This window comes from Trachypithecus francoisi, unplaced genomic scaffold (assembly GCF_009764315.1).
Source record: "Trachypithecus francoisi isolate TF-2019V2 unplaced genomic scaffold, Tfra_2.0 Lachesis_group0, whole genome shotgun sequence".
Taxonomy (NCBI): domain Eukaryota; kingdom Metazoa; phylum Chordata; class Mammalia; order Primates; family Cercopithecidae; genus Trachypithecus; species Trachypithecus francoisi.
Window position 1 is genome coordinate 60,530,941 of NW_022681453.1, and position 27,853 is coordinate 60,558,793.

Consider the following 27,853-nt stretch of genomic DNA (forward strand, 5'->3'; position numbering starts at 1 on the left):
CGCCTCCATCTTGTGTCACCAGCCCTTGCCCAATGAGCGGCTGCTCAGTGGCGGGAGGGCGGGCTACCGCGGCGGGGCTCTGCCCGCCTTGGCCCTCTGCTCTTCTCGGTCATGGAGGCGCCAGCCGCCTGCTTGTTTCTTCTCCTGTTGCTTGGGTCCTGGACCCCGGCGCCAGGCAGTGCCTCCTCCGAGGCACCGCCGCTGATCAACGAGGACGTGAAGCGCACAGTGGACCTAAGCAGCCACCTGGCTAAGGTGACTGCCGAGGTGGTCCTGGCGCACCTGGGCGGCAGCTCCACGTCCCGAGCTTCCTCTTTCCTTCTGGCTTTGGAGCCTGAGCTCGAGTCTCGGCTGGCGCACCTGGGCGTGCAGGTGAGTGTGGGCCATCCCTCGCCGCCGCTCCCGGGGCCCTTCCCGCCTCCCTTCCTGCCGGTCCCCCGACTCCGCCCGCGCCCCTCTAGGCCTCAGGAAATGCGGAGACCTGGGCGGCGGGTGGGGCGCAGGGGGTCCATGGGATTATCGCCTCGGGGCCCCGGTGCCTCCGCGGCCGGTGCAAGCCCGCCCTCATGCCTGGGCCACGTCAGCACTGGTCTGCCCCCGCGCCGGTCGCTGCTCACGTGAGCAGCTGCTGGGATTCGCGGCGGACCCTCCTCGGAGCTTGCCCCTGCTTGGGCCGTTCTCGGCACCGCTCTGGCGACCTCCGGCCGATAGAACGCATCTTCCTTCGGTAAGGCGAGCGCGGCAGCCGCTTGGCCCGGTGCCAGCGGGCGCCGGACTATTTCTCACGGCCTGACGCGGTCACCCAAGTGGAGGACAAATAAATGAATTAAAATGAATTTCATTCTGTTAATTCAGTATCTGGTCCGTTGTAGGTGCTTCTTTTTAGACATAGAGAACCATCAGAAATGTAACAGGTTTCGCATTTTTAACTCGGTAATCACTTGAAATTCCTATTAATGTGACGCATTTCTTAAGGTTGCTAATGAACACTTTCTAAATGTTAAAACTCTTCTTAAAGTTAATTTTGAAATTCATGCACGTAATATAAGTTCTCTTATGCCGTACAGAAAAGGAAAGTCCAGTTTTCTCCCTTCCCCCTGCTGCTTCTCGTTTTTAATCTCGGCGATAAATGGCTGTTTGGCTTAAATGTTTCCAGGTATTTCAGTGATCACCAAAGAAAATGTTGGGTTTGAGAGTAGAGAGAATATACATACACAGAGGTTTGTTTTTTATTACTATTGTTGTTAAACAATTTCATTAAATGATTACCTAATTATTTGTTGAGAGAATAGTCATTATAGTGTCACATTTCCCACTAAGCAAACTTCGTTCTCTGACTGAATATGGAGCTATAAAGCTGGGTTTATAGAGATTACGTTTCTGAAATGACTCCTATTTTCTTTCATGCCTTGTCCATGATGAAATAGGCTTGTGGAAAGATAGATCAAAACTTCATGTAAATTTGCCTTGCCACCTTTGAATGTCTTGAATGTTAAATCCCATTCTTTATAGAAGCCAGTTGTGATTTAATGAGCTTGTTACAGTATAAGTGGACCACAGCAGGAGCTCGGCTATCCTGCCATCATGCCTGCGAGCTAGGTTAATGTGCTTATTTTATCTTGTTTTTATTTTTTCTCCCAACTTTATTGAGGTATAATTGGTATACAGAAAACTGCCTATTATTAATATATTCAAAATACATATACACTGGTGTTACCGTTACCACAATCCGGGTAATAAACATATCTGTCACCTCCAGAAGTTTCCTTTTGTTCTTTGTTTTTGTAGTAAGATACTTTCTTACTGGGACTTTACTTTGTGTCAGGTATTACGGTGGGTATTTTAAATATATTTTAATTTAGCCCTCATAGCAACCATTTAAGGTATAAGTCCTCATATAGCAGGCAAGGAGGCTGTAGTCTGGCAGATTAAGTTATTTAGCCCCCTACATGTGGTCTTACAGTGCAGAGTAAGTCAGGGCTCCAGCTTATTCCATAATTTGTGTATTCTCACACTGTATAATGTTGCCTCTTCTGGCTTTGATTGCTGTGAGGTAGGGTTGTATTGGGTATAAGACCTGCAGTCACATCAACAGATTTATTTAAAATCATTTTCAATTTTGTAGTCCAAGACACTAGTTAAATGGATATATGTGCTATTTTGTACTCCTATCCCAGTGGGGAACAACTGGGTGATGAACTTAACAAGGAGGCGCATATTTTCCAACAGTTGTGTTGGAAACTGATGAGGTTGCTGAAATGTTTTTCAGTAGGTTCTTTTCTTTCTTTCTTCTTTTTTTTTGTTTTGAGACGGAGTTTCACTCTTGTTGCCCAAGCTGGAGTGCAATGGCGCTATGTTGGCTCACTGCAACCTCTGCCTCCTGGGTTCAAGCGATTCTCCTGTCTCAGCCTCTGGAGTAACTGGCCCATGCCACCATGCCCGGCTAATTTTTGTATTTTTTTTTTTTTTGAGATGGAGTCTTGCTCTGTTGCCAGGCTGGAGTGCAGTGGCGCGGTCTCAGCTCAGTGCAACCTCTGCCTCCCGGGTTCAAGTGATTCTCCTGCCTCAGCCTCCTGAGTAGCTGGGACTAAAGACGCGTGCCACCATGGCCAGCTAATTTTTGTGTTTTTTTCATAGAGACAAGGTTTCACCATGTTGGCCAGGATGGTTTTGATCTCTTGACTTCGTGATCCGCCCGACTCGGCCTCCCAAAGTGCTGGGATTACAGGTGTGAGCCACTGCACTTGGCCTGGCTGGTTCCCATTGTGATAAGATTCTAGTCAACGTAATGAAACTTGTTGTTTGTGTTAGACTGTACAGCTTTATTGAGGATGAATGTATGATTGTTTTAGGCTTTTTGATATAATATTTTAAAAGTTCACCATTACAGCTTTTTGTATCCTACTGGGAATCACTACTTAAGTCCTAAAAGATAGCCTAATTTTTGTTTTTTTTCAGTTGAGGGTGGGTTGGCAGAGAGATCAGTGGGGTATGTATACACTTCTCCCTTGCAGCCTGCTCCAGAGTCTTATGATTGGAGATAACTACTCTTTCTCAGAAAATCCCTGCAGCCTGCTGGAGTGAACGTCCTTTTCTTGGTTACATAGCTTGTTGCTATGAGGGTACCCCAAACAGTGGTCACTGGCTCCTCCCCAAGGGATTTTTGCCACTGTTAACTGTTTTTTTTTTTTTTTTTTTGAGAGGGAGTCTCACTCTGTCGCCCAGGCTGGAGTGAGTGCAGTGGCACGATCTCGGCTCACTGCAACCTCCGTCTTCCAGGTTCAAGTGATTCTCCTGCCTCAGCCTCCAAGTAGCTGGCTTTACAGGTGCCCGCCACCACGCCTGGCTAATTTTTTGTATTTTTAGTAGAGATGGGGTTTTACCATGTTGGCCAGGATGGTCTCGATCTCCTGACCTCAGGTGATCTGCCTGTCTCAGCCTCTCAAAATGTGAATCACCGCGCCCGGCCAACTTTTTTTTTTTGAGATGGAGTTTCACTCTTGTCGCCCAGGCTGGAGCTCAGTGGCATGGTCACAGCTCACTGCAACCTCCGCCTCCTGGGTTCATGCAATTCTCCTGCCTCAGCCTCCCAAGTAACTGGGATTACAGGCGCCCACCACCACGCCCAGCTAATTTGTATTTTTAGTAGAGACGAAGTTTCACCATGTTGGCGAGGTTGGTCTCAAACTCCTGACCTCAGGTGATCCACCCCCCTCTGCCTCCCAAAGTGCTGGGATTATAGGCGTGAGCCACTGTGCCTGGCCAGTTTTAACTTTTATATTAGTGAAAAAACAGTTTTAAGCTGGGCGTTGTATCTCATGCCTGTAATCTGTGGGAGGATTGCTTGAGCCCAAGAATTCGAAACCAGTCTGGGCAATATAGGGAGACCCTGTCTGTACAAAAATAAAAAATAAAAACCCATGAGACTTTTTTTTTTTTTTTTGAGACGGAGTTTTGCACTGTCGCCTGGGCTGGAGTGCAATGGCATGATCTCAGCTCACTGCAGCTTCCGCCTCCCAGGTTCACGAAATTCTCCTGCCTCAGCCTCCCGAGTAGCTGGGATTACAGGCATACACCACCATATCCGGCTAATATTTTGTATTTTTAGTAGAGACGGGGTTTCACTCTATTGGCCGGAATGGTCTTGAACTCCTGACCTGGTGATCCACCCGCCTTGGCCTCCAAAGTGCTGGGATTACAGGTGTGAGCCACTGCACTTGGCCTGGCTGGTTCCCATTGTGATAAGATTCTAGTCAACGTAATGAAACTTGTTGTTTGTGTTAGACTGTACAGCTTTATTGAGGATGAATGTATGATTGTTTTAGGCTTTTTGATATAATATTTTAAAAGTTCACCATTACAGCTTTTTGTATCCTACTGGGAATCACTACTTAAGTCCTAAAAGATAGCCTAATTTTTGTTTTTTTTCAGTTGAGGGTGGGTTGGCAGAGAGATCAGTGGGGTATGTATACACTTCTCCCTTGCAGCCTGCTCCAGAGTCTTATGATTGGAGATAACTACTCTTTCTCAGAAAATCCCTGCAGCCTGCTGGAGTGAACGTCCTTTTCTTGGTTACATAGCTTGTTGCTATGAGGGTACCCCAAACAGTGGTCACTGGCTCCTCCCCAAGGGATTTTTGCCACTGTTAACTGTTTTTTTTTTTTTTTTTTTGAGAGGGAGTCTCACTCTGTCGCCCAGGCTGGAGTGAGTGCAGTGGCACGATCTCGGCTCACTGCAACCTCCGTCTTCCAGGTTCAAGTGATTCTCCTGCCTCAGCCTCCCAAGTAGCTGGCTTTACAGGTGCCCGCCACCACGCCTGGCTAATTTTTTGTATTTTTAGTAGAGATGGGGTTTTACCATGTTGGCCAGGATGGTCTCGATCTCCTGACCTCAGGTGATCTGCCTGTCTCAGCCTCTCAAAATGTGAATCACCGCGCCCGGCCAACTTTTTTTTTTTGAGATGGAGTTTCACTCTTGTCGCCCAGGCTGGAGCTCAGTGGCATGGTCACAGCTCACTGCAACCTCCGCCTCCTGGGTTCATGCAATTCTCCTGCCTCAGCCTCCCAAGTAACTGGGATTACAGGCGCCCACCACCACGCCCAGCTAATTTGTATTTTTAGTAGAGACGAAGTTTCACCATGTTGGCGAGGTTGGTCTCAAACTCCTGACCTCAGGTGATCCACCCCCCTCTGCCTCCCAAAGTGCTGGGATTATAGGCGTGAGCCACTGTGCCTGGCCAGTTTTAACTTTTATATTAGTGAAAAAACAGTTTTAAGCTGGGCGTTGTATCTCATGCCTGTAATCTGTGGGAGGATTGCTTGAGCCCAAGAATTCGAAACCAGTCTGGGCAATATAGGGAGACCCTGTCTGTACAAAAATAAAAAATAAAAACCCATGAGACTTTTTTTTTTTTTTTTTGAGACGGAGTTTTGCACTGTCGCCTGGGCTGGAGTGCAATGGCATGATCTCAGCTCACTGCAGCTTCCGCCTCCCAGGTTCACGAAATTCTCCTGCCTCAGCCTCCCGAGTAGCTGGGATTACAGGCATACACCACCATATCCGGCTAATATTTTGTATTTTTAGTAGAGACGGGGTTTCACTCTATTGGCCGGAATGGTCTTGAACTCCTGACCTGGTGATCCACCCGCCTTGGCCTCCCAAAGTGCTGGGATTACAGGCATGAGCCGCCACGCCCGGCCCTGAGACTTTTCTGTTACATCACTGAATATATTTCTTTGAGTATGCTTATTTGAATATAAATGAGGAAGAAAAGCATCAAGAAAGGGGCCTTTGGGAAGTATATTTGGAAGTGTAATCTTTCTGTGTATTTCATCATTCAGGAAAATGTTATGCATTTATAGAAGTTTTATGCCACATTTATTTATTTATTTATTTATTTTGAGGCGAAGTTTTGCTCTTGTTGCCCAGGCTGGAGTGTGATGGTGCGATCTCATCTCACTGCAGTCTTCACCTCCCAGGTTCAAGCGATTCTCCTGCCTCAGCCTCCTGAGCAGCTGGGATTACAGGCATGCGCCACCATGCCTAGCTAATTTTGTATTTTTAGTAGAGATAGGGTTTCTCCTTGTTGGTCAGGCTGTTCTCGAATTCCTGACCTCAGGTGATCCACCTGCCTCAGCCTCCCAAAGTGCTGGGATTACAGGTTTGACCCATTGCGTCTGGCCATATGCCACTTTATAAAAGTAAGTCTTGGACAATATTCTTGTGTTTCAGAGAAAAAAAAATTGTTACTGAAAAGAAAATTCAATCTCTAAAAAGTTCTGGTAATTTGACTACTTTAATGGGGATATACTAAAGCACTTGGTTAATTATTGACTCAACATTTGGAAGCCAAAAGATGTGAAGAATAAACTATTGTTTTGTGTTCTAGGTGAAGGGAGAAGATGAGGAAGACAACAATTTGGAAGTGCGTGAAACCAAAGTTAAGGGTAAAAGGTAAGCTGACAAACAATATACCTTGTCTCTTGTTAAAGGTTATGTCAGGGTTGGGATCATATGGGATCATAAACTAGGAAAGTTGCTTAGGAAGTGCCTGCTGTATTACACATTTTTTTCTTTTCTTTCTTTTTTTTTTTTTTTTTTTTGTAGAGAGGAGGTCTAGCTATGTTGCCCAGGCTGGTCTTGACCTCCTGAGCTCAAGCCATCCTCCTGCCTTGGCCTCTCAAAGTGCTGGCATTACAGGTGTGAACCACTGCATCTGTCCTAGAGGATTTTTTTTTTTTTTTTCTTGAGACAGGGTCTGGCTCTGTTGCCCAGGCTGCATTACTGTGGTGCCATGTTGACTCACTGCAACCTCCACCTCCAGGGCTCAAACCATCCTTCCACCTCAGCCTCCTGAGTAGCTGGGACTAGAGGTGTGTACCACCACACACAGCTTGTGTGTGTGTGTGTGTGTGTGTGTATGTAGTTTTAGTAGACACAGGGTTTTGCTATGTTACCCAAGCTGGTCTTGAACTCCTGGCCTCAGGCGATCCGCCTGACTTGGCCTCCCAAAGTGCTGGGATTACAGGTGTGAGCCCCCACACCTGGCCAAGAGATCACGTTTAATATAATAATTTAAGTCTTTTATTAACCGGACACGGTGGCAGGTGCCTGTAGTCCTAGCTACTCGGGAGGCTGAGGCAAGAGAATCACTTGAACCTGGGAGGTGGAAGTTGCAGTGAGCTGAGATCGCATAACTGCATTCCAGCCTGGGTGACAGAGCAAGACTCCATCTCAGAAAAAGAAAAAAAATAATTTAGGTCTTTTAAGACAAATATCTAGCTGTTTCTTTCAGGGCTGTTTATAAATAGCAAGAGTGTAAAACAACGTAAATGTTCAACAATGGAACAAAAGTTAAAAACATTCTAATAGGTAATCCCCAGCTACTTGGGAGGTTGAGGCAGTAGAATCACTTGAACCCAGGAGGTAGAGGTTGCAGTGAGCCGAGATCGCACCATTGCACTCCAACCTGAGTGATAGAGCGAGACTCCAGCTCAAAAAGAAAAAGGTGATCTCTTAAAGATGATTGCTTTTGCCGGGCGCGGTGGCTCAAGCCTGTAATCCCAGCACTTTGGGAGGCCGAGACGGGCGGATCACGAGGTCAGGAGATCGAGACCATACTGGCTAACACGGTGAAACCCCGTCTCTACTAAAAATACAAAAAAAAACTAGCCGGGCGAGGTGGTGGGTGCCTGTAGTCCCAGCTACTCAGGAGGCTGAGGCAGGAGAATGGCGTGAACCCGGGAGGCGGAGCTTGCAGTGAGCTGACATCTGGCCACTGCACTCCAGCCTGGGCGACAGAGCAAGACTCTGTCTCAAAAAAAAAAAAAAAAAAAAAAAAAAGATAATTGCTTTTGTTTTGGGTTCAAAATTTTGTTCTGAGTTTGAACTGCTACTAGTGTTTTCAGTATCCTCAGTCTCTCTTATTTCTCTTGCCTTGTTCTTCCTTTAGTGGGAGATTCTTCATAGTCAAGCTCCCAGTTGCTCTTGATCCTGGGGCCAAGATTTCAGTCATTGTGGAAACAGTCTACACCCATGTGCTTCAGCCGTATCCAACCCAGATCACCCAGTCAGAGAAACAGTTTGTGGTGTTTGAGGGGAACCATTATTTCTACTCTCCCTATCCAACGAAGACACAAACCATGCGTGTGAAGGTTGCCTCTCGAAATGTGGAGAGCTACACCAAACTGGGGAACCCCACGCGCTCCGAGGACCTACTGGATTATGGGCCTTTCAGAGATGTCCCTGCCTATAGTCAGGTAGGCTCAGGTGGAGTCCAGCCCATCCCTGTCTGCTTCAGAGAATGTCTTGCAGAGTGACTACCTGTTGATAGGCTTGGGTGGTGTGGGGTGGATGGAATCTGCAGTCATTTCTAAGGTCATCCCAAAAGTGTTTAACCTGCAGTGAAATGATTCCATGGGGGTCTTGTTTCTCCTTTGGGGATCACAGGTAGAGGCTGGGGGTAGCATTCGGAGAGGTGGAATGGGTATTGGGGAATTGGAAGCAAGACATTCCATGCAGAGGCAGTAAGGACTTGAGATAGTGTGGCTGGGCAGATACTGGGGTAGCAAAGCTGTCTGAGTGGTTGAAGGCCTTCCTTGAATGTTGGGCCTCGGTTGGAACTTGAAGGGAGAGGGCGAAATTAAGGCTTACAAAGATTTTGTTACTATGGCAAATTGCAAACATGCCAAAGTACAAAAACTCCCACACACATCACTTAGATTCAGTGGTTATCAGGTTACCATAATTAACCTACCTCTTTTTTTCTTTGGTGGAGTACTTAAAAAAAAAATTTTTTTTTTAAGAGACAGGATCCAGCTCTGTTGCCCAGCCTGGAGTACAGTGGCATGATCATAGCTCACTGTAACCTCAAACTCCTGGGCTCAGTCCATCCTCCCAGCTCAGCCTCCCATGTAGCTGGAATGACAGGCATGTGTCACCATGCCCATTTAATTTTTTATTTTTGTTGTAGAGACATGGTCTTGCTTTGTTGCTCAGGCTAGTCTCAAACTCCTGGGCCCAAATGATCTTCCTGCCTTGACCTCCCAAAGCACTGGGATTACAGGCATGAGCCATGGTCCCTGGCCTCTTTGCTAGAGGATTTTAAAGGAAATCTCAGGAGTCATGTCTTTTTACTCTACCTACTTCCATACCATTTCTAAAAAATATGGATATTTTAGACGTTTAAGATTTCTTTGCACTGGGTGCAGTGGCTCATGCCTATAATCCCAGCACTTTGGGAGGCTGATACGGGAGGATCATATGTGCCCAGGAATTCAAGACCAGTCTGGGCAACATAGTGAGACCTCATTTTTACAAAAAATATTAAGCTGGGCATGGTGACACACTCCTGTAGTCCCAGCTACTTGGGAGGCGGTGGGAGGATTACTTGAGCCCAGGAGGTTAAGGCTACAGTTATCTATGATAGCACCACCCCACTCTAAAAAAAAAAGATTGCTTTGCATCTCTCTGTGTGTTTAGAACATGTGTCACTAAGGATGTGCAATCAAAATACTTTGTTCTAATGCTACGTGAAATAATTGTTTCTTTGGTTTTTTTTTTCTTTTTTTTGTCTTTCTTTTTTTATTTTTATTTTTTGAGGAGGAGTCTTGATCTGTCACTCAGGCTGGAGTGCAGTGGGGCAGTCTTGGCTCACTGCAACCTCTGCCTCCTGGGTTCAAGCAATTCTCCTGCCTCAGCCTCCCGAGTAGCTGGGATTACAGGTGCCTGCTACCACGCCTGGCTAATTTTTGTATTTTTAGTAGAGACGGGGTTTCTCCATGTTGGCCAGGCTGGTCTTGAACTCTTGACCTCAGGTGATCCGCCTGCCTCGGCCTCCCAAAGTGCTGGGATTACAGTTGTGAGTCACCGCGCCTGGCCTGTTTTTTTATGTTTCAAATGTCAGTTTGATACATAGGGCTGTTCATCTTGGGTTGTTTTAAACTTTTAAGAACTTTTTATTAACTTAATTTTTTGAATGTGAAAACAACATGATTTCATAGTTAAAATTATGTAAAATAAGTTACATATAACACAATTATAAAAACAAGTTATATATAACACAATTATAAAAACAAGTTATATATAACAAAATTATATATAACAAGTTATATATAACAAGTTAAAAGGCCAGGTGCATATATATATATATGGCCTTATATATAAGTGCACTTACATAAGGTGCATATATACACACGCACACACACATACACATACATACATACATAAGGCCAAGTGTACCATTTTAAGTTATATATATATATCTCTCACAAGTTATAAGGCCAGGTGCACTGGCTCATGCCTGTAATCCCAGCACTTTGGGAGACTGAGGTGGGGCAGATCACTTGAAGCTAGGAGTTCAAGACCAGCCTGGCCAACATGGTGAAACCCCATCTCTACTAAAAATACAAAAATTAGCTGGGTGTAGTTGCACACAACTGTAGTCCCACCTACTAGGGAGGTTGAGGCACGAGAACTGCTTGAACCTAGGAGGTAGGGGTTGCAGTAGCCAAGATCATGTCACTGCACTCCAGCCTGGGCAACAGAGCAAGACTCTGTCTCCAAAAAAACAGGCAAGTTATAGTCAGAGAATTCTTGCTTCCAATTTTCCCGTTCATTTGTTCTCCTTGGTAACCATTTATGTTAGCTTTTGGTTTATTCTTCTAGTGCTTCCTTCTAAATGTATACAGATTTATAGTAAACATACTCATATTCCTCCATGTCTCAAAACATAGCTCCCTATGTATATTGTTGCTCTGTGGGGTTGTTTTTGGGGAGGGGGAGGGTCTCTGTGCCTCCTGTTGTGGTTGCAGAGTGCCCAGGGCCCACGTGCCCACTGTGAAGATGACAGCCTTGCCACTCTGAGCTGTGCTTTCTCTAACTGCATGATTTCTTTTACTTACTTAAAACTGAGTGAGAGTTCATATTGGGGCACTGATTTGATTTTCCTCTGTGCAGGCTTTTAAAAATATAAATATTTTGGGTTTTCAAATTTTCCTCCATTTTAATAATAGAATGTTCTTGAGAGGCTGGGTGCGGTGGCTCACGCTTGTAATCCTGGTACTTTGGGAGACCGAGGTTGGCAGATCACGAGGTCAGGAGTTTGAGACCAGCCTGGCCAGCATGGTGAAACCCCATCTCTACTAAAGATACAAAAAATTAGCCAGGCATGGTGACATGTGCCTGTAATTCCAACTACTTGAGAGGCTGAGGCAGGAGAATCACTTGAACCCGGGAGGTGGAGTTTGCAGTGAACTGAGATCACGCCATTGCACTCTAGTCTGGGCAACAGGGTGAGACTTTGTCTCAAAAAAAAAAAAAAAACGTTCATGAGAGACCATTTGGCAAATACAAAGGAAGATTTGAGGTCAGTTCACCACCACTATCGACACTATTGACATTTTAGTACCTGAGTCATTTCTAAGCATAGGGCTTTTTAATATATATATTATGTTTAATGTCATATTATGTAAAAGGATTGTGTAATACCTTTGCCACTTAGAATATTTTCTAAGCATTTTACATATTACTACATTACCTTTGTCAACTTTTTTTTTTTTTTTTGAGACAGGGTCTTACTCTTGTCGCCCAGGCTAGAGTGTAGTGGTGCACTCTCAGTTCACTACAACCTCTGCCTCTTGAGTTTAAGTGATTCTCCCACCTCAACCTTCCCAGTAGCTGGTACTTACAGGCATGTGCCACCATGCCTGGCTAATTTTTGTATTTTTCGGTAGGGACAGGGTTTCACCGTGTTGGCCAGGCTAGTCTGAAACTCCTGACCTCAAATGATCTACCCACTGTGGCCTCCCAAAGTGCTGGGATTACAAGTATGAGCCACTGTACCCGGACGGCCTGTAACCGTGTTTTTTTTTTTTTTTTTTTTTTTTTTTGAGACAGTCTTGCTCCGTCACCCAAGCTGGAGTGCAGTGGCTCAATCTCGGCTCACTGCAACCTCCACCTCCTGGGTTCAAGCGATTCTCCTGCCTCAGCCTCCTGAGTATCTGGGACTACAGGCGCCCGCCAACACACCCGGCTAATTTTTCTTTCTTTCTTTTTTTTTTTTTTTTTTGTTGAGACGGAGTCTCACTCTGTCGCCCAGGCTGGAGTGCAGTGGCCGGATCTCAGCTCACTGCAAGCTCCCCCTCCCGGGTTTAGGCCATTCTCCTGCCTCAGCCTCCCGAGTAGCTGGGACTACAGGCGCCCGCCACCTCGCCCGGCTAGTTTTTTGTACTTTTTTTAGTAGAGACGGGGTTTCACTGTGTTAGCCAGGATGGTCTCAATCTCCTGACCTCGTGATCCGCCCGTCTCGGCTTCCCAAAGTGCTGGGATTACAGGCTTGAGCCACCGCGCCTGGCTAATTTTTCTTTTTTTTTTATGTTTTTATTTTTATTTTATTTTTTTATTTTTGAGACAGAGTCTCGCTCTGTTGCCCAGGCTGGAGTGCAGTGGCGTGATCTCGGCTTACTGCAAGCTCCGCCTCCCGGGTTCACACCATTCTCCTGCCTCAGCCTCCCGAGTAGCTGGGACTACAGGCGCCCGCCACCAGGCCGGTTAATTTTTTTGTATTTTTAGTAGAGACGGGGTTTCACCGTGTTAGCCAGGATGGTCTCAATCTCCTGACCTCGTGATCCACCTGTCTCGGCCTCCCAAAGTGCTGGGATTACAGGTATGAGCCACTGCGCCGGGCCACCCCTGGCTAATTTTTCTATTTTTAGTAGAGACGAGGTTTCACCGTATTGGCCAGGCTGGTCTCAAACTTCTGACCTTGTGATCTGCCTGCCTTGGCCTCCTAAAGTTTACAGGCATGAGCCACCGTGCCCAGCCACTACACCGTTTTTAAGTGGCTAACTCACTGATTTGATGTCCTAGAGCTCATTTGCCTAGTTTCTATAGTTAAACAGTTAGGTTTTTTTTTTTTTTCTATTTAATATTATAATATACATCTCTGCACATAACTTTGTATTCTCAGGATTTTCTGAAGTAGTGTTTTTCAAATTGAAGGATATGAACATTTTTAAATCTCTTGCTGGTTGGGCACAGTGGCTCATGCTTGTAATCCCAGCACTTTGGGAGGCCAAGGTGGGTAGATTGCTTGGGACCACCTTGGGCAACGTTGTGAAATTCTGTCTCTACAAAAAATAAAAAAAATTAGCTGGGCATGGTGGCATGCACCTGGAATCCCAGCTCTACTCACAGGGCTTGAGGTGGGAGGATTGCTTGAGCCCAGGAAGTTGAGACTGCGTTGAGCCAAGATTGTGCCACTCACTGCACTCCAGCCTGGGTAACAGAATGAAACCCTGTTCATTAAAAAAAATTTAAAAAAAGAAGAAAAAGAAAAACCTCTTGCTGTAGTTTGCCAAGTAGTTTTTCAAAAGATTTGATCAATTTTTTAGGATTCCAGCTGTGTGAAACTGCTGGTTTCCCTATGCCCTTGCTTGTACTGGCATTAAATGCTATCAAATATGATTATGAGTGAATTGTACTTTTAAAAATCTAGTCATAGAATGAGTGAATAAACTAGTGAATAAGCTAGCTGTAAGAGCTAACAAAATAGATTGTCTTTTTCATGGACTTTTGGGAAGCAAGGTGTGTTGGGCCTTATTGAGAGGTGACGTTTAACATATAGAAGAGTGAAATCAGGCTGGACATGATAGCTGGCTGGGTGGCGTGGTGGCTTACGCCTGTAATCCCAGCACTTTGGTAGGCCAAGGTGGGCGATCACCTCAGATCAGGAGTTCGAGACCAGCTTGGTCAACATGGTGAAACACCAAAAATACAAAAATTAGCCAGATGTGGTGATGCACGCCTGTAATCCCAGTTACTTGGGAGGCTGAGGCAAGAGAATCGCTTGAACCCAGGAGGCGGAGGTTGCAGTGAGCTGAAGTTGTACCACTGTACTGCAGCCTGGGTGACAGAGCAAGACTCTTGTCTGGTCTCAAAAAGGAAAAAAAAAAAAGCAAAGTCAGAACTTAGCAGACCTTGTATTGCTAGTTAGGTTTATGACCTTGAACAAGGTAATGGAAACTGCTAGGCCTTGAGATTTTTATTTGTCAAATGGGGATAAGTAGTTCTTACTTCATCATACTGTCTTGAGAATGAAATGAGATAATGCACTTATTTAGAACTCATAAAACTGCCTAATACATACAGTCAGCTCCAAACACATTAGTTATTGTTTTGTGTCCTACTTTTTGAATAATATATCATAAACATTTTTTCCCGTATGTCAACAAGAAGTCCTAGTAAACATTTTACAATGTTGCATACGTTGGATACATCATAATTACCCATTCTGTTGCTGATACATAGGTTGTCTCCAATCAATTTGATTTAAATTAATGGTGATTTCTCTGTTGCCAAAATTTGGACTATTTGTTTCCTTCCTTCCAGGATACTTTTAAAGTACATTATGAGAACAACAGCCCTTTCCTGACCATCACCAGCATGACCCGAGTCATTGAAGTCTCTCACTGGGGTAATATTGCTGTGGAAGAAAATGTGGATTTGAAGCACACAGGAGCTGTGCTTAAGGGGCCTTTCTCACGCTATGATTACCAGAGACAGCCAGATAGTGGAATATCCTCCATCCGTTCTTTTAAGGTATGGAATGTTCAACTTGGACATTGTGAAAAATGAGGACTTCATCATAGCTACTTACTCTTTGCTTTTTGAAACTAGCTAAATATATAGGCAGTTGTTTAGGGTTGACTGATGCTTATGTTGTTGATTGGGAGTGTTAGAAACCAACAGAATCTTTAAAAATACCCCCTCATGACTGGGTGTGGTGGCTCATGCCTGTAATCCCAGCACTTTGGGAGGCCGAGGTGGGTGGATCTCGATCAGATCGAGACCATCCTGGCTAACACAGTGAAACCCTGTCTCTACTAAAAGTACAAAAAATTAGCTGGACGTGGTGGCGGGTGCCTGTAGTCCCAGCTACTTGGGAGGCTGAGGCAGGAGAATGACCTGAACCTGGGAGGCGGAGCTGGCAGTGAGCCAAGATCACGGTTGTATACAAACCACGGGAGGTTTATTTATTTATTTATTTATTTATTTATTTTATTTATTTATTTTTAAAAATTATTTATTTATTTATTTTTATTTATTTATTATTTATTTATTTATTTATTATTTATTTTTATTTATTTATTTTTATTTATTTATTATTTATTTTATTTATTTATTATTTATTTATTAATTTATTTATTTTTGAGACGGAGTCTCGCGTCTTGGCTCACTGCCAGCTCCGCCTCCCAGGTTCATGCCATTCTCCTTCCTCAGCCTCCTGAGTAGCTGGGACTACAGGCTCCCGCCACCATATCCGGCTAATTTTTTGTATTTTTAGTAGAGACAGGGTTTCACCGTGTTAGCCAGGATGGTTTTGATCTCCTGACCTCGTGATCCGCCTGCCTCGGCCTCCCAAAGTGCTGGGATTACAGGCGTGAGCCACCACGTCTGGCCTAATTTTTTGTATTTTTAGTAGAGATGGGGTTTCACCATGTTGGCCAGGCTGGTCTTGAACTCCTGGCCTCAAGTGACCTGCCTGCCTTGCCCTCCCAAAGTGCTACGATTACAGGCGTGAGCCACCATGCCCTGCCTAAACCATATTTTTTAAATGAAAATTTGAATAGAAAAAGGAAAAGCATACTCAGTACCACACCACCCAAACACAGCTGACATTTTGACCTATTTCTTTTGACCTATTTCTTTGTTCTTTTTTTTTTTTTTTGAGATGGAGTTTTCACTATTGTTGCCCAGGGCTAGAGTGCAATGGCCCGATCTTGGCTCGTTGCAACTTCTGCTGGTTCAAGCAATTCTCCTATCTCAGCCTCCTGAGTAACTGGGATTACAGGCGCAAGCCACCATGCCCAGCTAATTTTTGTGTTTATAGTAGAGGCGGTGTTTCATCACATTGGTCAGGCTGGTCTCCAACTGCTGACCTCAGATGATTCACCCGTCTCGGCCTCCCAAAGTGCTGGGATTACAGGCTGCTGGGATTACAGGTGTGAGCCACTGTGCCCGGCCCTTTTGTAATGTTTTTAAAAAACATTTTATCATATTGCATATAATTTTAAAATCTTTTTTGTCTTATAAATGAAATCTTATAAACTTTTTTTTTAATTTATGTGTGATAGAAGGGGTCAGTATGTGAAAAAAGGTGTTATCCCTTCCTCCCATGATCAAAATACACTGACAGATTTGGAAGATACAATGAAGAATATCAAGTAGAAAAACCCTTTCTGTAACCCTACCACCTAGTAATTTGATGAGATTTCTTCCGTCTTCCATCTTTATCTGCAAAATAACTTGAAAGATTATTTTTACCTTTGTATCAAGTCTTCAGTATTCACAAAGGTATTTGCAATTCTCTTAATTATTTACTGTTTAGAAGAATTTGGGTAGTTAGCACCCTTAATTGAGAGGTCGACGTAATTTCTAGAAATTCTGAAATCTTTGTGGGAAAGTTAGACTTTTTTAGGTTGTGTTTGGGGACTGTTTTAATTAAGTAGTACCATGTGAGGATCTTGGTGCAGAAAGTCTTCTGTGTTTAGGATCATTTCCTCTTTGAGCTGATTCCTGGAGTTAAGAAGGGCATATCTACTCTCTTGCAGACCATCCTTCCTGCTGCTGCCCAGGATGTTTATTACCGGGATGAGATTGGCAATGTTTCCACCAGCCACCTCCTTATTTTGGATGACTCTGTAGAGATGGAAATCCGGCCTCGCTTCCCTCTCTTTGGCGGGTGGAAGACTCATTACATCGTTGGCTACAACCTCCCAAGCTATGAGTACCTCTATAATTTGGGTCAGTCTTCAATAGCAAGGGAGAAACTAACCTTTTCTTTAATATTGTGCATTTTTTTTTCTTTCAATTACCAGTCTTTATAGATGGGGAGTGTTCATTTGTCATTCTTAGGAAGGCTGGTTTATCAGGAACTTTTATTAAGTGGGTACAAGTTACTATTGTAAAAGTAATACAAGTATTTGATAGTCAATTCGAACAGCATGTAAAAGTCCTCTCCTTGTAGTTCTGTCATCAGATGGAACCGCTTAAATTCCTTTAAATAGTTTTTGAGTTATTTAAAAAATAAAAATTCAGAGAATAATAAAACACTTTTATATGAGCACCCAGAACTAATGATTGTAAACATTTTGTGGTATTTTCTTCAAGTCTTTCTTTTTTTTGAGACAGAGTCTCACTCTTGCCACCCATGCTGGAGTGGAATGGTGTGGTCTTGACTCACTGCAACCTCAACCTCCTGGTTGAAGCGATTCTCATGCTTCACCCTCCCGAGTAGATGGGATTATAGGCGCCCACCACCACGCTCAGCTAATTTTTTGTATTTTTAGTAGAGACATGGTTGCACCATGTTGGCCAGGCTGGTCTTGAACTCCTGACCTCAGGTGATCCACCTGCCTCGGCCTCCCAAAGTGCTGGGATTGTAGGTGAGAGCCACCACGCCCAGCCAAGTCTTTTTTTTTTTAAACCTTTTTATTGAAAAATAAGATATAGAAAACCACACAAAAAATATATAGTTCAGTGAATTATTATAAGAGGAACACCTTGTGCCACTCTCCACCCCCTCCCATCAATAAATCAAAATTTGCTAGCTACTCAAAAAGCGTTTCATGCACCTCTTCCTTCTCCATTAAGTAATCACTTCCCTGACTTTGAGTAATCACTTTCTTGAATTTCTTTCTAGTTTTAACACCCAAGTATGTGTCTCTACATACTATACCTTAGTTTTGCCCTTTTCAATCTCTTCAATTTGTCTTATCCTTTAATCTTTTTTTTGTTTTGTTTTGAGACGGAGTCTCGTTCTGTTGCTCAGGCTGGAGTGCAGTGGCGTGATCTCGGCTCACTACAAGCTCTGCCTTCAGGATTCACACCATTCTCCTGCCTCAGCCTCCTGAGCAGCTGGGACTACAGGCGCCCACCACCACGCCTAGCTAATTTTTTTTGGTATTTTTTAGTAGAGATGGGGTTTCACCATATTAGCCAGGATGGTCTCGATCTCCTGACCTCGTGGTCCACCCGCCTCAGCCTCCCAAAGTGCTGGGATTACAGGCATGAGCCACCACGCCTGGCCTTTCTTATCTATTAATCTGCAGTTAACTCCTACATCTGTTTTCCTTGGAGCGATCTCCGCTCACTGCAACCTCCGCCTCCTAGGTTCAGGCGATTATCCTGCCTCAGCCTCCCGAGTAGCTGAGACTATAGGCACCTGCCATCATGCCTGGCTATTTTTTGTATTTTTAGTAGAGATGGGGTTTCACTACGTTAGGCAGGTTTTGAACTGACCTCAAGTGATCCACTTGCCTTGGCCTCCCAAAGTGCTGGGATTATAGGTTGAAGCCACTGTGCCAGGCCTGTTTCTTCATTTAAAACTTTTCTGGGAGGTTGAGGCAGGAGAATTGCTTGAGCTCAGGAGTTTGAGACCAGCCAGGGCAACATTGTGAAAACGGGTCTCTACAAAAAAAAATTTTTTTTTTTTTGAGACGGAGTCTCGCTCTGTCGCCCAGGCTGGAGTGCAGTGGCCGGATCTCAGCTCACTGCAAGCTCCACCGCCCGGGTTTACGCCATTCTCCTGCCTCAGCCTTCCGAGTAGCTGGGACTACAGGCGTCCGCCACCTCGCCCGGCTAGATTTTTTTGGTATTTTTTAGTAGAGACGGGGTTTCACCGTGTTAGCCAGGATGGTCTTGATCTCCTGACCTCGTGATCTGCCCGTCTTGGCCTCCCAAAGTGCTGGGATTACAGGTTTGAGCCACCGCGCCCGGCCAAAAAAATTTTTTTAAATGAAAAATTATCTGGCTCACACCTGTAGTCTTAGCTGCTTGGGAGGCTGAGGCAGGAGTAACACTTGAGCCCAGGAAGTTGCCCTCTATCCTGGGTGACAGAGCAAGACTCTGTCTCTAAAAAATAATTAAAGTTGCTTTTCTTCGCATTTATCTTAAAGCATTATTGTTTGTTATTATTCACTCTAATCCATCTATATTCACTCTATCTAGCTTAGCCTTAATTCCTAAAATGCTTTTTATTTCTAATTTTTTTTTTTTTTTTTGAGACAGAGTCTCACTCTGTCACCCAGGCTGGAGTGCAGTGGTGCATTCTCAGCTGACTGTAACCTCCCAGGCTGGAGTGCAGTGGCGTGATCTTAGCTCACTGCAACTTCCGCCTGCCAGGTTCAAGAGATTCTCCTGCCTCAGTTTCCCAAGTAGTTGGAACTACAGGCGCGTGCCACCATGCCCAGCTAATTTTTTATTCTTAGTAGAGATGGAATTTCACTGTGTTGGCCAGGCTGGTCTCAAACTCCTGACCTCAGGTGATCCACCTGCCTCGGCCTCCTAAAGTGCTAGGATTACAGACATGAACCAGCACGCCCGGCCTGAATTTTTCTAATTGTTTATATTGTTCTTGCATCACTGTGTCATTTTTTAAATACCTTTAGCTTGTTTTGGAATAGCAGGAGCAGTCTCCTGGTGCGTTTTTATGGACGTCTTTCTGGCATGTTTTCATTTTCTTATAAGGATGTTCTCATTTTCATCCCATTTTTCTTATATAACTTATTCTTTCCTTTTTCCTTTTTTTTTTTTTTGAGATGGAGTCTCGCACTGTCGCCCAGGCTGGAGTACAGTGGCGCAATCTCAGCTTACTACAACCTCTACCTCCTGGGTTCAAGCGATTTTCTTACCTCAGCTTCCCAAGGTGCTGGAATTACATGCATGTGCCACCACACCTGGATAATTTTTGTAGTAGAGACAGGGTTTGGCCAGGCTGGTCTTGAACTCCTGACCTCAGGTGTTCTGCCCGCCTCTGCCTCCCAAAGTGCTGGGATTACAGGCATGGGCCACTGTTTGTTGATCATTTTTAATGTGACCTTTCCAAAGGAAAGGGTGGCTTTTGTACCTTCCCAGATCTCTGCTGTTTTAGTGTGGTATACTGCAAAAACATGTGACTTGATTTCTGAGCTTTCCCCTGCATGGTTTTTGAGTTCCATTGTCCCTGTCATGCTCAATTTTGATTGTGTTGAGCAGTTTCTCCTCATTGTAGGGCACTATCCCAGAAGGGGAGTTCTGCTCTCAGGGACTAGACTGCTGCAGACTCGTGACCTTCTGCAGGCCTGTTTCACTCACCATTAGGCAGGGCACGAGTGCTCCGAGTTTCAGCCACTCCTCACATTGGCCTTCTGTGCTCTCTAGGGAATCCCGGTTGTGTGTTTTGGGGTTCTGCTGTTCTGAAGCACACCAGTTGCCCTGTTGCTTCTCTCTGCTTTCTCCTTTACAGACACTGATAATGTGAAGGTCTTGTGGCTGTCAGTGTTTTGACCCCCATCCCTGTCTCTGTGTTGTGTGGTTCAGTAGAGATACTTTGTTGCCTGGTTTTGTTGTAAACATGGTCCGTGGGTTTTTGGTTTTGCTGTCTAGTTGCTTTGTCTTTATGTGAGCCCCTGTACTTCTTTCTCTCCTGCCCATTTGATCTGTTTTCCACATCATTGCTTATGCTTGCTTGATCCTTCAGGTGACCAGTATGCACTGAAGATGAGGTTTGTAGACCATGTGTTTGATGAACAAGTGATAGATTCTCTGACTGTGAAGATCATCCTGCCTGAAGGAGCCAAGTGAGTGTGACTGTTCCTTTCCTTTGCACCTGATTTTTCTGGTTGTACCCTTGTGGTACTCTAATGGGAGCCTATGTTCTAGGGGTACAGTCTTTGTGTCAGTTTGCTCTAGATTTACTTTATCAGGGAACATCTACTTGGCCTCTCTTGAGTGACATGTCCACTCTGACTGACAGAATGAGAGACCCCTTGATTTTCTTCCTGTGGAGAACGTTCCATAGGGGAAGGATAGTTCCTCACGCAAATCCAGGCTGTGCTGTTTCCCAGGAGAAGGGACAGTGGGCCTGGGCAGACAAAAGCAGGACATGTCCCCTGCCGCGTAAGAAACTCTTGTTCATGTGAAGAGAAAGAACATTCAGAACAGCCTGTGAGGCATCTGTTCAAGCCCCCGAGGGACTCACTGGGTCGGATGTACAGGAGAGCTGTGTCAACTTTGTCACTCCAAGGAGTGGGGCCAGTACCTGTGAGAACTTGGGAATGGAAGATTCAGAGGGACAGTTGTTGTCCCAGCAGACAAGGGCTTTAAAACAGAGGGCTTTCTGGCACTTGCTTCCCTGTCTCAAGAGAGTGGATGTTCTCCATAGCTGGGAAGGGAGCAGAGTGGAGGAGTGTAAACTTAGGGACCTTGAAAGGCCCCTTAGCCTTGGAATTCTCTGATTCTAAACCTGGTTTATCGGTGTAGTTGGTTGGAGGCTATGTTTTATTCCCATCTTCTTCCAGGAACATTGAAATTGATAGTCCCTATGAAATCAGCCGTGCGCCAGATGAACTGCACTACACCTATCTGGACACATTCGGCCGCCCTGTGATTGTTGCCTACAAGAAAAATCTGGTAGAACAGCACATTCAGGACATTGTGGTGAGTGGCTCCACTGTTTGCCTTCCATGTCATCTTCCCCAGACAGTGGGCTCCGGGGCCAAGAACTCACCCCCCATCCCTCCTTGGGCTGGAGTCATTTGAGCTCACAGCATCTTCTGGTCTTAGGGTGGGGCAGCAGGTCAAGTGGGCCAGCCTGGGTGGATCTGGGCTCCCGTGTCCCTGCAACTCCGATGAAGCTGTCCTCTTGCTTCTCCCAGGTCCACTACACGTTCAACAAGGTGCTCATGCTGCAGGAGCCCCTGCTGGTGGTGGCAGCCTTCTACATCCTGTTCTTCACCGTCATCATCTATGTTCGGCTGGACTTCTCCATCACTAAGGTACCCTCTCAGCCTTCTTCCTGCTTGTCATTTATGTCCTTGGTAATATTTCACCAGCTTGAGCACTGATCCTCACAGTGAGCCCAGGGCAGGATGCCATGGGCAAAAGACTGCCTGTGCTCATCCTTGCCGGAAGGGTACTTTGTTTTTGTTGCTTGTGGTCACCAGCACAGGAGGTTAAGTCCCTGCTTCTGTCTTGTTTTGGCTCTGGAGACAGAGTAACTTGGATGTTCAGGTGAGGTAGGAAAAACAAAAAGATTGGTGCTTGTTATTCAGCTGTTTTGCTTCTTGTTATTCAGTGGAACTTGGGAGGTGGAACTCCCCTCTTAGTCCCCTCACCAGTGTCCCCGCTCCCTTCCCCTGTGGTGGTTCCTTGTTGGGAGCAGAAACCACTAACCTGGCCCCATCAGCACCCTTCTCCCTACCCCCACTCTCTGCTCCCTGACACACAGGCTCTGTGACTCCTTGGTCCTCCCAAGGCTGCACTACCGTTATCCTCAGGTCATCCTCTTGGTCTTTTCTTCCTTCTTTCCTCCATTTCTCATTCTCTCATTGTTCCTTAGGGCTCTTGGCGCCATGCTCCAAGGTAGGCACTAGTACCAGGCACTTATTGTAGTCAGGTGGGTGAGGCCTGGGGGAGGAGATGAGCATAGCTGGTGCTTGAGGACTGTGGGAATGTGATGACAGGCACAGTGTGTGCTTTTTTTTTTGAGATGGAGTCTCACTCTGTCTCTAGGCTGGAGTGCAGTGGCGCTATCTCCGCTCACTGCAACCTCTGCTTCCCAGATTCGAGCGATTCTTCTGCCTCAGCCTCCTGAGTAGCTGGGACTACAGGTGTGCATCAAGGGTGTGCTTTGAGTGGGGCAAACTGGGAGGCCCCAAGGCTACCCTGAGGAGGTGACAGGCAAAGAAGGTGGGGAAGGACATTCAGCTGGAGGGGCTGATGTTTGTGAGACAGCAGGGAGGGGTTTTGGTAGGACCTGTGAGCAAAGATGTTGATCCAGCTGAACTGTGTGGGTCCATTTATATGCAGATGTTTTTCTTTTTTTTTTTGTTTTTTGAGACGGAGTCTTGCTCTGTTGCCCGGGCTGGAGTGCAGTGGTGTGCTCTTGGCTTGCTGCAACCTCCGCCTCCTGGGTTCAAGCAATTCTCCTGCCTCAGCCTCCTGAGTAGCTGGGACTACAGGTATGTGCCACCACACCCGGCTAATATTTTGTATTTTTAGTAGAGACAGGGTTTCACCGTGTTAGCCAGGATGGTCTTAATCTCGTGACCTTGTGATCCGTCCGCCTCGGCCTCCCGAAGTGCTGGTATTACAGGTGTGAGCCACTGCGCCTGGCCAGATTTTTTTCAATCAAATGCAGATAGGAAATACAATACCCAATACAGTGTTTGAGGGATCTGAAACCAAATATGTGGAGGGTTGACTTTCTGTATGCTTGGGTTTTGCAGGGCTAACTACAGGACTTGAGTATGTGCAGATAGTCGGAGAGTGGGGGACCTGGAGGAATAACTGTGTGTGTGTGTATGCATGTGTACATGTGTACATGCATGCGTGTGGGTGTGTGTGTAATTATTTTTGCTGAATCATTGGAGGTTAAGTTGTAGACATTGTGCCCCTTTACCCTGGAATAGTTGAGCATGTGTGTAGCCTGAGAGCAAGGGTATTCTCTTACATAATCACAGTACAATGATTAAATTCAGGATATGTAATGTTGCTAATAATCTGGTAGAACAGCATGTTCAGAACTTTGTGGTGAGCGGCTCCACTGTTCTGCCTTCTGTGCCTTCTTCCTCAAAGAATGGGTAGTGTAATTAATTAATTAGTTAATTAATACTATTAACTGGCCAGTTAATTAGTACTGTTGACCAACATGGAGTCCATAATTTTGCTGACTGTCCCCTGATCAATCATAGCTCACTGCAGCCTGAAACTCCTGGGTTCAAGCCATCCTCCCACCTCATCCTCCCAAGTAGTTTGGGAGCATGCCATCATGCCCAGCTAATTAAAAAAAATTTTTTTTTTTTTTTTCAAGACAGAGTCTCACTCTGTTACCAAGGCTGGAGTGCAGTGGCATGATCAGGGCTCACTGCAGCCTCGACCTCCTGGGCTACAGTGATCCTCCCATCTCAGCTCCTTGAGTAGCTGGGACTACAAGCATGCGCCACCATGCCTGGCTAATTTTTTGTATTTTTATTAGAGACGGGGTTTCGCCATGTTGGCTAGGCTGGTCTCGAACTCCTGGACTCAAGCAGTCTGCCTGCCTTGGCCTCCCAAAATGTTGGGATTACAGGTGTGAGCCACTGCACTTGGCCAACATTTTTTTTTTTTTGTAGAGATGGAGTCTCATTATGTTACCCAGGCTGGTCTTGAATCCCTGACTTCAAGTGATCCTCCTGCCTCAGCTGCCCAAAGTGTGGGGATTATAGGTGTGACCCACGATTCCTGGTCCTTTCTTTGTGTTTAATAACCTTGACATTTGTAGTGTAGAGACCACTTAGTTTTATAGAATGTCCCTTACTTTTGGTTTATCTAATGTTTTCTGCTGATTAAATGGGCAAGACTGCTGTAATGCATATGCAGGGCACACTGACATTATCATCCTTGTTCACATCTATCTGTCTGCCTTACTGGACTGTGAAGTGAAATGTCTGCTTCATCTTTTTCTTTTCTTTTCTTTTCTTTTTTGAGATGGAGTTCACTCTGTCGCCCAGGCTGGAGTGCAGTGGCACAATCTTGGCTCACTACAACCTCCACCTTCCGGGTTCAGGTGATCCTCCTGCCTCAGCCTCCTGAGTAGCTGAGATTACAGGCGCCCACCACCATGCCCGGCTAATTTTTTTTTTTTTTTTTTAGTAGAGATAGGGTTTCACCATATTGGTCAGGCTGGTCTTGAACTCCTGACCTCGTGATCTGCCCGCCTTGGCCTCCCAAAGTGCTGGGATTACAGGCATAAGCCACCAGGCCCGGCAGGTCGGCTTCATCTTTATGGCCCTAGTTTTGCCCATTGCTGAACCTGGTCCAGATTAGGTGTCAGTAGGGGTTTGACTCTTGACTTTCCAAGAAGGTGGCATTTCTTTTTTTGGATGGCTGGTGGTGGCAGATGTTCTTTGGGAGATAAGCTCAGAGTGGACCCAAGCCTGGATGTTGTCACACATGGTGCCTCTCCTTCCTTCAGGATCCAGCCGCAGAAGCCAGGATGAAGGTAGCCTGCATCACAGAGCAGGTCTTGACCCTGGTCAACAAGAGAATAGGCCTTTACCGTCACTTTGACGAGACCGTCAATAGGTACAAGCAATCCCGGGACATATCCACCCTCAACAGTGGCAAGAAGAGCCTGGAGACCGAACACAAGGCTTTGACCAGTGAGATTGCACTGCTGCAGTCCAGGCTGAAGACAGAGGGCTCTGATCTGTGCGACAGAGTAAGTGTCGGTAATCACTGAGTCGCTTGGCTTGGGGCTCTCCATGCCTCACTGCTGTGTCTAGGGCAGACACTGGGCAGCTCTCTTGCTTACCTGCATGCTTGTGGGATGAGACTGCATCTGGCCATAGCTTTTCATGTGGTACCAATCCTTGTGGAGGAACAAGGGATTTTGGGGTCCTGGTTATGAGCTGGGTGTGGAGGAAGCTCTGCCAGCCTTCTCAGCACTGTGTGCCCTTATGGCCAGTGTAGCTGCATCCTCTCCTGGAGGCCAGACTGTTGTAGGTCCCAGGCCACTTATGTCGTGGTAAAATGAACCTAGACTTTAGAATCAATAGGTTTGAATCCAGGCTCTGATTCAGAGTTCGTAAACCTGGCCAAGTCACCTAACTTCTGTGCCCCAGTTTCCTCATCTGTAAAATGAGAATGCTGTTAGCCCCTCATAGGGGTTGTGAGTGTGAAATGAGTTAATGCATGCAAAATATTCAGAACCCTGCCTGATACAAGCTATGTAAAGGAGTTATCTGTAAATGAGGATAGTAACCTTTTCGCAGAGGTGCCCCTCAGAGTCACTGACTCCCCTGTCCACTTCCTGGCATTCCCTCTCCTCACCCTATGTGAATTTCCTCATAGCGCCTACCACTTTTTTCGCTCTATGGCCCAGGCTGGAGTGCAGTGGCGCGATCTTGGCTCACTGCAAGCTCCGCCTCCTGGGTTCATGCCATTCTCCTGCCTTAGCCTCCCCAGCAGCTGGGACTACAGGCGCCCGCCACCACGCCTGGCTAATTTTTTTGTATTTTTAGTAGAGATGGGGTGTCACCGTGTTAGCCAGGATGGTCTCGGTCTCCTGACCTCGTGATCTGCCCGCCTTGGCCTCCCAAAGTGCTGGTATTACAGGTGTGAGCCACTGCACCCGGCCTCACTTTTTTTGGTGGTTGTTTTTGAGCCGGGGTTTCACTCTGTTGCCCATGCTGGAGTGTAGTGGCGCAATCTCAGCTCACTGCAAGCCCCACCTCCAGGCTCAAGCAATCCTTCTACCTCAGCCTCCCAAGTACCTGGGATCACAGGTGCACACCATCATGCCCGGCTACTTTTTTGTATTTTTTGTAGAGATGAGGTTTTGCTATGCCCAGGCTGGTCTTGAACTCCTGAGCTCAAGTGTTCTGCCTGCCGTGGCCTTCAAAGTGCTGGAATTACAGATGTGAGCCACCATGCCTGGCCCACACCTACCACTTTCTGAAACAATTTATTCTTCTACTTAAGTGTTAATTATATGTCAGCATCTAAGGGCAAGATCCCTTATCTGTCCTTAGTGCTGTTTTCTGGAACCTAGAATTGTGCCTTGCGCCATGGCTCACTAATTTGTTGAATGTTGAATGAATGTGACTATACCAGTCCTCAATGTGACATACAGTAGGTGACAATGGCTGTCACCCCCCCTTCCCTGGCCATTGATCTTTTGCCTAATTGAATCCCTAAAAGAGGTATCAGAGTGTTGAAAGAGGTGAAGTGGCTTAGGTCACAGAATGGAGTAGTGGAGTGAGGCCTCCGTTTTTGTAGTTTTTGCATCCTTCCTGTGAGTCATGTTTTACTCAGCATCAAGGCAATTGATGCTAAGGACCTAATTTGGCAAGCTGCAGGGAGAGAAGTGACGTTCATAGAGGAGCTGCTCTGTGCCAGGGTGCATGCCAGGTGCTGCCAAGTACTTTCACACTCAGTCCTCAGAGTCCTGGAACGTAGATGAGGCCCAGGGATGGTGCAGGGCTTGTTTACAAGGGCGTAAGAACAGGGCTTGTGGGTGGTGAAGTTGGCATTTGAAGCCAGGCCTATCTTCCTCCATAGCCAGCCCTGCTGCCCTGGGACACTGTGCTGTTGGCTGCATTTGTGGCTGATCCTTGTAGAGCTCTGGGGTCTATAAGCCTGGGAGATGGTGGGGCCTGCTGAGTGGGGTGGGAGGATCGCTCACAAGTCCTGCCCTGCTCTTACCTCGGCCAGGTGAGCGAAATGCAGAAGCTGGATGCACAGGTCAAGGAGCTGGTGCTGAAGTCGGCGGTGGAGGCTGAGCGCCTGGTGGCTGGCAAGCTCAAGAAAGACACATACATTGAGAATGAGAAGCTCATCTCAGGAAAGCGCCAGGAGCTGGTCACCAAGATCGACCACATCCTGGATGCCCTGTAGCCCCTGCCCGCATCCTCAGGGGGGCCCAGGGTGCCTGCACTTTGCAGTGGCAGGCGGAATGGGTGGTAGTGGGAGGTTGTGCATGGAGGCCAGTGAAGGCGGACATCTGTAAAAGGCCTTCAAGGAAGAGAAACCAGGCCCTGCCTCAGGCAGTGTGAGAAGCTTGCTGTTTGTCCTTAAATCTTTACTTTTTTTTTTAAAAAAAAGAAAACTTAAAAAAAACTCCCATTAAAAACAAATATCTTTTTGTTTTGAACGAAGGAATTTTCAATATTTGATTGGTATTCTGTTCTGAAGCTAGGATATTTTTTCAGCCTATAAAGCCCCCTGTTCTATGCCCTTCTAATTCCTGATGTTTGGGTGTTTTGTGAGTGCATGTGTTTTTTTTTTAAAGCGTGTGTGAACAAATGGAAATAAAGCAGGGACTATGAACATT

At 45.9% G+C, this 27,853-nt stretch overlaps 1 protein-coding gene across 1 annotated transcript; it reads left to right on the forward strand.

Moving 5' to 3' along the window:
- The first annotated feature begins 11 nt into the window (after positions 1-11).
- On the forward strand, positions 12-27,853 carry RPN1 (ribophorin I). Its single transcript, XM_033210878.1, has 10 exons — positions 12-372; positions 6,389-6,453; positions 7,952-8,258; positions 14,389-14,598; positions 16,611-16,803; positions 20,519-20,618; positions 21,339-21,477; positions 21,696-21,815; positions 24,995-25,240; positions 27,235-27,853. The coding sequence occupies exons 1-10, from the start codon at positions 112-114 to the stop codon at positions 27,415-27,417; spliced, it is 1,824 nt and encodes a 607-aa protein (XP_033066769.1). The 5' UTR covers positions 12-111; the 3' UTR covers positions 27,418-27,853.